Source organism: Budorcas taxicolor, chromosome Y, assembly GCF_023091745.1.
Source record: "Budorcas taxicolor isolate Tak-1 chromosome Y, Takin1.1, whole genome shotgun sequence".
Taxonomy (NCBI): domain Eukaryota; kingdom Metazoa; phylum Chordata; class Mammalia; order Artiodactyla; family Bovidae; genus Budorcas; species Budorcas taxicolor.
This window is the reverse complement of record NC_068936.1, coordinates 850,857-863,879: the sequence shown is the minus strand read 5'-3', so window position 1 is coordinate 863,879 and position 13,023 is coordinate 850,857. Positions and strand designations below refer to the sequence as shown.

At 34.7% G+C, this 13,023-nt stretch overlaps 1 protein-coding gene across 1 annotated transcript in view; it reads left to right on the top strand.

Annotated features, from left to right (window-relative positions):
- The window catches only part of LOC128071012 (probable ubiquitin carboxyl-terminal hydrolase FAF-X), a 113,834-nt gene that overhangs the window by 28,305 nt on the left and 72,506 nt on the right, over nt 1-13,023 (top strand). The window contains exons 11-13 of the mRNA XM_052664008.1: nt 4,842-5,048; nt 6,114-6,250; nt 8,024-8,157. Of these exons, the coding sequence (XP_052519968.1) occupies nt 4,842-5,048; nt 6,114-6,250; nt 8,024-8,157 (478 nt within the window). The remainder of the gene's footprint in view (nt 1-4,841; nt 5,049-6,113; nt 6,251-8,023; nt 8,158-13,023) is intronic.

Sequence of the window (13,023 nt, the reverse complement as noted above, 5' to 3'; positions counted from 1 at the left end):
TTTTTTAATGGCAGTATCCTGGTTTTTGTTTAAAATCATGTGATCATAGTTGTGAGGATTTATTTTGAGCTTTGTTTTATTTTTTGTGAATGCATATGTTATGCCACGTTGATTAGTGCAACTTTATAGGAAGTTTTTTTCAAACTTCAAAAAATTATAAAGTCATTTTGGCTATTCTCAGGTCTTTTGAAATGATTTAAAATTTAACATTAGTTTGTCAGCTTCCTAAAAGAAATTAGCTAGGATTATGTTAGGCAGTTGTAGTTCAGTTCAGTTCAGTTCATTCGCCTCAGTCGTGTCTGACTCTTAGCTACCCCATGAATTGCAGCACGCCAGGCCTCCCTGTCCATCACCAACTCCCAGAGTTTACCCAAACTCATGTCCATTGAATTGGTGGTGCCATCCAGCCATCTCATCCTCTGTTGTCCCCTTCTCCTCCTGCCCCCAATCCCTCCCAGCATCAGAGACTTCTCCAGTGAGTCAGCACTTCACATGAGATGGCCAGAGTACTGGAGTTTCAGCTTTAGCATGATTCTTTCCAAAGAACACTACAAACAAAGCTAGTAGAGGTGATGGAATTCCAGTTGAGCTATTTCAGATCCTTAAAGATGATGCTGTGAAAGTGCTGCACTCAATATGCCAGCAAATTTGGAAAACTCAGCAGGGGCTACAGGACTGGAAAAGGTCAGTTTACATTCCAATCCCAAAGAAAGGCAATGCCAAAGAATGCTCAAACTACTGAACAATTGCACTCATCTTACACACTAGTAAAGCGATGCTCAAAATTCTCCAAGCCAGGCTTCAGCAATACATGACCCATGAACTTCCAGATGTTCAAGCTGGTTTTAGAAAAGGGAGAGGAACCAGCGATCAAATTGCCAACATCTGCTGGATCATGGAAAAAGCAAGAGAGTTCCAGAAAAACATCTATTTCTGCCTTATTGACTATGCCAAAGCCTTTGAATGTGTGGATCACAATAAACTGGAAAATTCTGAAAGAGATGGAAATACCAGACCACCTGACCTGCCTCTTGAGAAACCTGTATCAGGTCTGGAAGGAACAATTAGAACTGGATATGGAACAACAGATTAGTTCCAAATAGGAAAAGGAGGACATCAATCCTGTATATTGTCACCCTGCTTATTTCACATATATGCAGAGAACATCATGAGAAACGCTGGACTGGAAGAAGCACAGCTGGAATCAAGACTGCCGGGAGAAATATCAATAACCTCAGGTATGCAGATAACACCACCCTTATGGCAGAAAGTGAAGAGGAACTGAAAAGCCTCTTGATGAAAGTGAAAGAGGAGAGTGAAAAAGTTGGCTTAAAGCTCAACATTCAGAAAACTAGGATCATGGCATCTGATCCCATCACTAGATGGGAAATAGATGCGGAAACAGTGAAAACAGTGTCAGACTGTTTTTTTTCTGGGCTCCAAGATCACTGCAGATGGTGAGTGCTGCCATGAAATTAAAAGATGCTTACTCTTTGAAAGGAAAGTTATGAACAACTTAGATAGCATATTCAAAAGCAGAGACATTACTTTGCCAACAAAGCTCCATCTAGCCAAGGCTATGGTTTTTCCTGTGGTCATGTATGGATGTGAGAGTTGCACTGTGAAGAAGGCTGAGTGCCGAAGAATTGGTGCTTTTGAACTGTGGTGTTGGAGAAGACTCTTGAGAGTCCCTTGGACTGCAAGGAGATCCAACCAGTCCATTCTGAAGGAGATCGGTCCTGGGTGTTCTTTGGAAGGAATGATGCTAAAGCTGAAGCTCCAGTCCTTTGGCCACCTCATGCGAAGAGTTGGAAGAGACTCTGATGCTGGAAGAGATGGGGGCAGGAGAAGAAGGGGATGACAGAGGATGAGATGGCTGGATGGCATCAGTGACTCGAGGGACGTGAGTTTGAGTGAACTCTGGAGTTAGTGATGGACAGGGAGGCCTTGGCGTGCTGCAAATCATGGGGTTGCAAAGAGTTGGACCCGACTGACTGACTGAACTGAACTGAACTGAGGATATTTTGATAGCAGAATTTGTTCTAATGAGGTTCGATTGATTTCTTTTTAATGGATCACACTTTCAGCACAGCCAGGTAGTTGTTTACTAGACATAAATCCCAAAGAATTTTTACTGCATTGTGTTTTGTGAAATTTCTGTAATTTTATAGTGAAGTCTAATTCATTTGCTCTAAATTCTGTGAGAGTTAGATGACAGGGATTTTGATTGTTGTGCAGATTCTTTTTGTGTGTTTGTTTTGGTTTTTGGTTCCCTATGTATGTTCAGCTCTTTTACCATACGAGAAAAGCTATCTTTCTTCTTGCCTGCGTTAGATTACTTTTGCATCTTTTGTCAAATATCAATTGGGTATATTTGTAGGGTACTGTTTCTAGGTTCTGTGTTTTGTGTCATTTTCTGTCCCTCTCAATATTACAGCTTTTCTTAGTGTTTACATATCAATTTTGCAGTCAGGGACAGAGATTCCTCTCATTATATTTGTCTTTATTCAAAATTATGTATTCTATTTCCTTTGTCTTTACATGTAAAATATTAGCACAGTTTTTGTCTGATACAGTGAAAATATTTCTGGGATTTGTCAAATATATTAAACCTGTGTATCAATTTAGGGAGACTTAATATTTTTGCTATCTTCAATCTTCTGTTCCATGAAAACCATATTGCTTTTCATTAGAACGCTGAGTTTCTTCTTCTGCTTCTGAACCCTGTAACAATGTTTTACACTTAAGAATATAAATATATTTTCTGAAGCAGTTACAGATGTTCCCAGTATTTCTGATATTCATAAATTGATCACCACTATATAGAAATAATCTGTTGTGTATACTTACATTCTGTGATCTTAAATACAGTAGTCTTTAAATTTTCTCCTCTGAACTTAAGATTTTTTTACATATAAAATCATATGATCTTCATGTTTTTTTCTTCTTTTTTCCTAAATGAATGTTTTATTCTTCCCTTATATCTAGAATTTCTTATCCAGCATTGTCTTCGACAGATGTTAAAGAGAAAAAACATTTGTGTTTCACTAATTATAATGATAACTGTGTTTTTTAAGATGTCTTTCATCAGAGTTGAGAAAGTTCTACTCCGTTTCTGTTTTCTCAGTATTTCTGTCATAATCAGATGTTAAATTTTGTCAGATTTTTTTTCTGTATTTATTAATATGATTGTTTTTCTTTCTTATTGTTAATGTAGTGGGTTACAGTAATTATTTTTCCTATATTGAATCAGCAATCCATCCCTCCCTTGCTGATGGTCATATCCTGTTACTCTATTGTTTCTGAATTCCAGTTTCTGGTATTATGTTGAGGAAATACAAATCTGTATTCATGAGGGGTTGGTCTGTAGTGTGGTGTGTGTGTACATCAAGGTATTCTTCTGTAAAATAAATGGGAAATTGTGTTCCCCTCTTTACTGGAAGAATTTATGTACAGTAAGTGATAAAAGGGCTAGGTAGAAATCTTCCATGAAACTGTCTTGGTCTATTGGTTTGTTTCTGGAAATTTGTAAATTATGAATTTAATTTTTCATTAATTCTGCTACAGTTATTGTATGTTGTATGAGTTGTAGTAATTTGTGGTTTTTCAGTCATGTAGTTCATATCATATAAATTGTCAAGTTTATGTTTGTTGTGTTGTTTCTTATTCCCTATTATCCTTTCTGCAGCCTGGATAGTGATATATTTGTTATATTTTTTATTTTAGTAATCTGTGTATTTTTCTTTTTGCCTTGTTGAAATACTGGAAGTATGTTAGATTCTTCGAGACTGCCAAGTTTTTATTTCACTGTCTTCTCTGTTGTTTTTCTGATATACTATACCCAGAGTAAACAAGAACCACCCATTCTGAGCTGGAAACGACCCTGCTAATTTCATATGTATGATTTTTACTGCTCTAGGTACCTAATCCAAGTGGAATCATATAATACTTGACTTTTAGTATCTGGTGTATTTCGCTGACTGTCATGTCCTCAAGATTCATGCATTTTGTAATACACATCAGTTTTTTTACATTTTAAGTGAATAATTTTTCATAGTATGGATATGCCACATTTGATTATGCATTCTTCCATAGATGGACACTTGGATTGTTTCCACATTTAGCTGTTGTGAATTAAAATGGTGTTGTGACTGTGGGTTTAGAAATGTCAGTTTGAGACCTTGCTTTCAGTTCTTTTGTATACATGCACAGAAGTGGAAGTGCTGGATCATGTGGTAGTTCTATTTTTAATTTTTTGAGAAACTAGTATACTGTTTTCTGTAGCAGCTATACCATTTTACATTTACACCAGCAATACACAAATGTTCCACATTCTTATTGATAGTTGTTATTTTGTATTTCTGAAAACAGCCATGCTTATACATATGAAGTAGTTCCCCATTGTAATTTTGATTTGCATTTCTCTAATCAGTGGTGTTGAGCATCTTTCGTGTGCTCGTGGTACATTTATATCTTCTTTGGAGAAATATCTCTTAAGTTCTTTGCCCATTTTTGAACTAGGGTGTTTTGTTGTTGAGTTTTAGAATCTCTTAATGTATTTTGTATCTTTTTCCTTAATGTATTAGGTATCTTTTTCCATCTTTTTATTATATAATTTAAAAGTCTGCAGTGGTAGAAGTCAAGTATAAACAGAGATTTTGCTGCTTCTGCTGTTTGATCTTTTTGAATACTGTTTCCTCAAATGGGAAGTAAATTGTGTTCTTGGTGTGTATAAATGGGTGTAGTGAATTGACCGTAATTTATTAGAGTCATGTATAAAGCTGTTATGACCTAATAATACATGTCTAAACTGATATTGATGTGATTTTTTTTTTTCCTAGGCAAGTTGGACAAATGCAAGTAAAAAGCAACGTGAAAAGCTGCTAGAGTTGATACGACGTCTTGCAGAAGATGATAAAGATGGTGTGATGGCACACAAAGTGTTGAACCTTCTTTGGAATCTGGCTCATAGTGACGATGTGCCTGTAGACATCATGGACCTAGCTCTCAGTGCCCACATAAAGATACTAGATTATAGTTGTTCCCAGGTATGTGAGTGCTTCTTCGCTCTTTTTTTCTGACTTTTCCCCACAAATAGGATATCTTTGTTACAGAATAATTCCATTATTCAATCGTTCCAAGAGTAATATTTAAGGATTGTCTTAACTTACATTGTCATATAAGTCGTTTCCTCCTCTAACATTTTTCCCAACAAATTCTTACATCATTCACTGAACGTTTTCGCACATTGTTAGAGGGTTTATACAGATGAAACTCATTATAATATTATTAACTCATAAAATAATATTGATGATGCTCAAATGAAATTGTGATTCACTAAAACCAATTATTACTTTGAAAGTAAGGATAATTAGATTTTTTGCTCAAAACAGGTTTTGCTTGTTTTTACAAGTTTGCTCAAAAACAGAGGTTTTTCTTGTTAGCAAGTCGTAACAGCTTCCCTGCATTTATCTTACGAATGTAAGTTTACTAAAGTCATAGATAAAAGGACTAACCCGTAAATTATACCAGATTTTTAGAAACAAACTTACCATACTACATTGTTCAACATTTAAAAGTTTCCTTTCTGTGAAAACACGTGAGTGTTTTCCATTCATGTAATTATTTTCCTCTTCCATTCTGTTTGTGTGTTGATTTCTTTTTATTCTTATGAAAAAGTGGTGTTTGTTGACCTTTTTAGAAAAAAGATACACCAACATTACACGCACATATAGTCATACTTGAGATCGTATGTTTTGCCTTTTATAATTAAGAACTTTATAAATCAGTTAAAATTCAGTGCTCACATATAAGTGTGTGTTTTAAAAGTCAGATTTTTTGTAAATGTTCATGGGCTTAGAATATACCGTATTGCAGATAAATCTGGATCCATGGAACACTGACTCCATAGTAGTTCTTTACAGTTTAGAATTCATGTGATAAGTTCAAATGAAAAACATAGTGAAAGTGTTTTATTTCATTAGATTATTAAAATTACATCATTTTTATGAGGCTTAGCTTAAAAGTTTTTCTGCTTTTTATTCTCAAAGTAATTTGGAGGTAGATTTATTTTGAACATTGGTCTTTAAACCATAATTTTGTGTGTGTATAAGGATCGAGACACACAGAAGATCCAGTGGATAGATCGCTTTATTGAAGAACTTCGCACAAATGACAAATGGGTAATTCCTGCGCTTAAACAAATAAGAGAAATTTGTAGTTTGTTTGGGGAAGCACCTCAGAATTTAAGGTAAGGCTTTTACTTCAGAAAATTATTTTATTTTTATTTACCTTATGTTGAAAACATATCAGTAATAACAGATTTTAACAAAAACAAGAGTGGGAAAACAGTAAGCTTAATGAAGTTAAGATTTCTTGATCGTATTTTCCTTTATATTTAGTGACAATTAATTTATCCAGTTTTATGTAGCAATTAAGTATGAATTAAGATATTGCCTTTGCACTTAGTTCAGAATTATCCCAGTTCCAGCAGATATTCCAGATATTATCATGGGCTGGGCTTTCTTTATCTCCCTTCTTATTTCATCTTACCCTTGTCTGCCAATTCCCCGTTCCTTGGCTTTATACACATTCTTAGTTCCATATGATTGTGTTTCATGCAGTCCTTACTATATTCTTAACTGGTCTACTCTGATATATTCTCAGTACTTTTTAAAAATAAATTTTAAATTTCATACTAGTGAATAGTATTTTCTAAATTGGTGTGGCAGGGTTTTACATTTTCTTGAATTTTTAATAGTTAATTCTCAAAGATAAAACTAAATGAGATATAAATTATAGAAGATGACCAGTCTTTATTTATTTTTTGATCAGTCTTTATTAAAAGATATTTTTTACTCTATTTTGGCTGGATTTTCTTAAATAGCTAATTTTTTGCATTTGTACTTGATGCTAAATTATTATATGATGCTAAGTTATCATATGTGAATATTGATATTAAGTTACTTGATGCAAAGTTATTATAATAATTTATCCTTTTATATTCTTGCAATGTATGTTGAGTTAATGAGAGGAGAGAAGAAGTAGCATGTAGAAAGCTCATTGCAGTGGCAGGAATACTCACAGTACAATCAGAACTCCTGTTAGTGAACTCCAGTGTTGATTGAGTTGTGTGATTACTCCAGCTGTGTGATCTAAGAATGCTTCTCCAACATTTAAAAATATTTTTCCTGTATTGTGATTGCCAAGATCCTTTATAACTGAAGACTTGTGATTATGTATATAAACAGGATTTCTGTTTAAAAGACTTATTTGATGCTGCTTTTATATTTTTCAAGTTGTATTTGTAATCTTTTTTGCCCCCCAATGGTGAAATAATTACATGAAATTAGGAAATTCTATGGAGATAAATAACTGTAGGAAATATTGAAATAGTGTAATAATACTTGTGAGGCTGTATCTTTATTATGTTTGATCTCACATTCATGCATACCTTTTGTCTTTTATCAGACATATCCTTTTTTATATTGCTTATATATGCAGTACTATACTCTGCTGACTTACCATTTGGTCAGTAGATGTATAACGATGTGACAGTTGGTTGATTTTGTTGAAAATGCAAAACCAGAAGGGAACTAGGTATCTTTCTGGTGGTATCCATAGGCAAGTCTGGCTACAAATACAGTGTACTAGAGTGAACCTCCATGGCTAATATCCTTGATAATGTAAATTTGCACCTAACTCCACAGTAGTTGTGCTTTGACATCAGTATCGTGTAAGATTAGTATCTTGGGTGAAATGGAGAATACTGATAGATAGTTTTCAAGTAAAAGCATTAGAATAAATATTTGTTTTGAGGCCATAGGTATTCTCAAATTCCTTAATGTTTTGTACTTATAAAGGAGACTGTTGACTAAGTTTATAACAACTTAGGTTAAATATAATTTAACTTCGATTAAATTATAAAATATTTTAACCTTTTAAAAGTAATAGAAATTAATATCTATAAACTTACAGCAGTGTTCATTTGCCTGATTATACTGTTAAGTTCTTCTCGTTTTAGTCAATCTCAGCGAAGTCCCCATGTATTTTATCGTCATGATTTAATCAGTCAGCTTCAGCACAATCATGCCTTAGTTACTTTGGTAGCAGAAAACCTTGCAACTTACATGGATAGCACACGACTGTATGCTAGAGGTATGTATTACGGACTGAAATTAGTTTTTGGGGTCAACATGGCCTTCTTTATGTTTTGTTTGTCCTCATGTTAATTCAATTAGATATGACAAATTTTTAAAAGGATGAAGAAATGGAAGTGAATAGGTTTACAAGCTTTACAGGGCTCTTTGACAGGTGCTTGTCTGTCTTCCTGCTCATTTTGTTAAATTGATTTCTTTCCTTTTGTACTTTGGAATTTTATCTTGTACTTATAGATAAAGTTGTTAATTTAATAAGTTGTTACCTATAAGTTGTTGTGGTTATTACATTCTGGGTGTACTCCTTTTAAACTTTTTCTTTCTTAACTGCTTTCACTTGTAACTGCTTTACAAGAAAAACTAATTTTCCTATTGCCCATTTTGTCCAAGCCGATTGTTTATATGTATGTTGTTTTTAGTTAAATTGATGTTTTCAGTTCTTTAAACATCTTGATTAAAATGTTACTAGATTAGTGATCTCTATGTTTCACTGGTTCTCATAATAATAACTTATTTAAATTTTCTGTGGATAAAATTTTCTGTGGTTTTCACAAAACTTTTCAGTGTTTGGTCTGTGTGAGGCTGCCTTTTTAATACTTTAGACACTAATTCCACTGTTAATTTGTTACTTCACAATTTATCAGAAACACTCTGCTGGAGCACAGAACACTCTGTTAACTTCTGCCTCTATAGTATAATACCAGATTTTTAGGATAAATAAAACCTCAGCCACATTGTAGATGCACTTTTTTATATTTGAGTATGAAGGAGAAAAACTTGCCCTTGTTCATTGTTGAAGATAGGATTAGCTTAGTGTTGAAATGAAAGTCCTGCTCAATTAACAAGATGCATTAGGGTGTGTAAAATTCAGTCACACATTTAGTTTTTCACACAAAAGTGTGGATATTTGTAATAACTCATCATTGGAGTAGAATGATAGACTGTGTATGTATCTAACTTTAATGCTTGTAGAGTGTAGTGTAGTTAAGTAATTCAGTGTTTGTAGACAAGTGTTGCTAATACATACTCATCCATATAAGGTACATAAACCTGTTGGAAAAATTCAGTCACTCTTGAAATAACCTGAATGATCACACTGAATTATATCATATTTTACTTATCTGTCCATTCTAGCCTTAGTGCTAGAAAAGCAATCAAAGCATCAGGTACTAAAATGGTCCCACTCAATGTATTTATTAGATACCGAACTTAATTATTAGCAGAATGTTAGGATGGGAAAGACGCTGTAGGCATAAAACTATATTGTTCATTTTCTCTAGCAAAAGTACCCCAAATCAGCAACATACATGAGAAATTTGCATGTAGTTCTCTTCACCTATTCTTCAGTTAGAGTCCTCCTACATGCTGCTACTGCTGCTGAGTCACTTCAGTCGTGTCCAACTCTGTGCGACCCTGTAGATGGCAGCCCACCAGGCTCCCTCGTCCCTGGGATTCTTCAGGCAAGAACATTGAAGTGGGTTGCCATTTCCTTCTCTAGTGCATGAAAGTGAAAAGTGAAAGTGAAGTCTCTCAGTTGTGTCCGACTCTTAGAGATCCCATGGACTGCAGCCTACCAGGCTCCTCCGTCCATGGGATTTTCCAGGCAAGAGTACTGGAGTGGGGTGCCATTGCCTTTTCCGATATGCTAGTTAAGACCTTTTCTAAAAGTCCAGTCAGCTATATATTTAACTGGAATTTTTATTCGTTTTTGTGAGAATTACTGTGTTATTTTAATGTCAGTGACATTAATTGAAGCCAGAATTGCTAGTACAGTGAGGTGGAGCAGGTGTGCATTTCAGCCTCACTTGTATTATATATCCTGTTTAGTCACATTACACTTGTGCTCTTGAGTTAACTCACTTTCATGATCTCAAGAATGTCAACATTCTTCTTTAAATCATATTTATATTGCCTCTTTACAAGTTTTATCAACTGACTAGATTTAGAACCTAACATCACTTCATAGCTGTATAACTTGTAAGTTAAGTGGTGAGGATTTATCATATCTGTAAAATGAGGATAACAATAGTTACAATTTAATGGCTATTCTAGAAGTAAGAGTTAATGCTTGTTATTAGATTGGTGCAAATGTAATTTCAGTTTCAGACCATGAATTTTAAGTCATAACTAGGCTCAAACACATCTTTATTAATCAGAATACCAGCCATTATAGTCAGCACATTTTGCCAACAAGAAATAAGTTTATTCCTTCAGCTTAAAAATCTGTACCTCAGGATTTGATACACACTTGAAAAGCATTTTCTACCTACTGTTGTTTGTGGAAGCATTTTCCCTTTAAAAAGTTGTCAAGATGCTTGAAGAATTGGTATTTGGTTGGCAGGGGGTCAGGTGAATATTGCAGATGAAGCAAAACTTTGTTGCCCACTATTGGATGCTGTGGAGAAGAATTGGGTGCTTTCTGTTGCCCATTACCAGCTGCAGCTTTTGCAGCTGTAGGTTCATCTCATCAGTTTGTTGAGCATACTTATCAGATATGATGGTTTTGCCATGATTCAGAAAGCTGAGCAGATCAGACTGACAATAGTAGACCACCAAACATTGACCTTGACCTTTTTTGTGTGTGTGTGCGCAAGTTTGGCTTTGGAAATTGCTCTGGAGCTTCTTGGGCCAACTGCTGAGCTGGTTGTCGTATAGAATCCACTTTTCATCTCATGTCACAGTCCAGTCGAGATATGGTTCTTTATTGTTGCCTGGAGAAAAGATGACACTTCAAAACTGATTTTTTGAATTTTTGGTCAGCTCAGAGACACATGCTTATGGAGCTTTTTCACCTTTCCAGTTTGCCTCAGATGCTGAATGACTATACAGTGGTTGATGTTGAGTTCTTTGGCACTTTGTTCTGTAGCTGTAAGAGGATCAGCTTTGATGATGACTGTCAGTTTGTCATTGTTAACTTCCAGTAGCTAGCCACTGCGTTGCTCATCCTCAAGGCTCTAGGGCCCTTTGCAAAACTTTTGAATCACCTCTGCACTGTATGTTTATTAGCAGTTCCTGGGCCAAATGTATTGTTGACATTACAAGTTTTCTCCACCGCTCTATGACCTATTTTGAACTCCAGTAAGAAAATCACTCATTTGCTTTTTTTTGTCTGACATCATTTCCATAGTCTAAAATAGATATAAAATGAATAGCAAGTAATGTCACTAGCAAAAAACTAAAAGAAGTATGCACTTAAAGAATGTATAACATCCTTTAAACTTGTCAGTGGATTCCAGTATCAAATGACAAAGTTCAGCAATTCAGAACTTTAGTTACTTTTGCACCAAACTATTAGAATTTTGGCTAGCACATAGCAAGCTCTTGAAACTTTGTTGTATTAATGAGTTTCTGTGAGTTAATTGATTATCATTTGCTTCTAACCTTTTCCATCTTAATATACTATTTGTGTTTCTTACTAGTGCTCTTTAGCAATTGATCTTTAACTGTAGGGACAAAATTATTTATTAAGTTCTATGATTATGATGTACAACTAAAAACGTGACAAACCTTTGTGATAGCTTCTGTCTAAGAAGCCTATTGCATGGATCTAAAGCATATGACAATGGTAAGCCACTCCAGTACTCTTGCCTAGAAAATCTCATGGATGGAGGAGCCTGATAGGCTACAGTCCATGGGGTTGCTACTAGTTGGACATGACTGAGCGATTTCACTTTCACGCATTGGAGAAGGAAATGGCAACCCACTCCAGTGTTCTTGCCTGGAAAATCCCAGGGACGGCAGAGCCTAGTGGGCTGCCATCTATGAGGTCGCAGAGTTGGACACGACTGAAGCGACTTAGCAGCAGCAGCAGCAGCAGCAAAGCATATGACAAGATATGCAACAGGATATTGTGAGATTCTTTGCAGTTCATGGATTTTTTTCTGAGTTTCATTCCAAGAGTGGTTTGCATTTGCCATAACTACCACATCTACTAGGGATTTTTGGTTTTGGAAAAATAATTTCTGTTAGGGCATGGTCTTATGACTTTTACATGTGAAAGGTAAAAATGAGCTCTTTTTTAGGTGAAATTATGTACCAGTACAGTTGAAGAAAAATTTCTAATGTTCATCAGCAATATATAATAAAATATCTCATGTAGTTCATTAGAAGAAATATCCTTTGTGTTGATTTGAACTTAATGAGAATTTTATGGGTCATTTTTCCCGTTTCTGAGCAAAGTTTATAGGATTTATACTTAATCATAAGACCAGTGGAATTCAGTTATGCTCTTGTTTTCTAAGGATTGTCTCTTTGCATTACCTCTTTTTTTTTTTTCTTGGTTTTTATCATGATTGGCTATTTTCAAGATCACCTACCAAAAAAAGCAGCCTCTTTATAAGTCATTTCATAACCATGCTTTGATAAAATGTATATTCTATGGTTTTTGATCATTAATGATTCTTACTCGTTTCTACCTCTGGGGCATTAAGTACTGTTAAATATTTGTATGTTCTTACGAAGTTATTTCTTTGGAGAAATAACTGTTTCTAGGACTACCACAGGAAAGAGTAGATATCTCTTCAACAGGATAAGTGTTTTTAGAGAATCATATTGCAGTGTTAAAAATGAGTCCCTTCTCAAATTAAAATAATGATATTGTGGATGATAGCCTGAATTTTCAATATATGAGTCCATTGGTTCACAGTGATATAAATAAATGTCAGATTATAAATGTAGGAAAACATTGTCAATAATTAAATAAGTGAAAGTTTACTGAGGATTAGAATACTGACACAGTATCAAACTATTCTCCCACAAATTATTCATTACAGAGAGAAAAGTTGTAAGTGTTTACTGGAGCAGCTTGGTAGAAACGCCTTAACTTTAAGTTAAATTAATATTATTAATGGTATAAATTGACATGTTG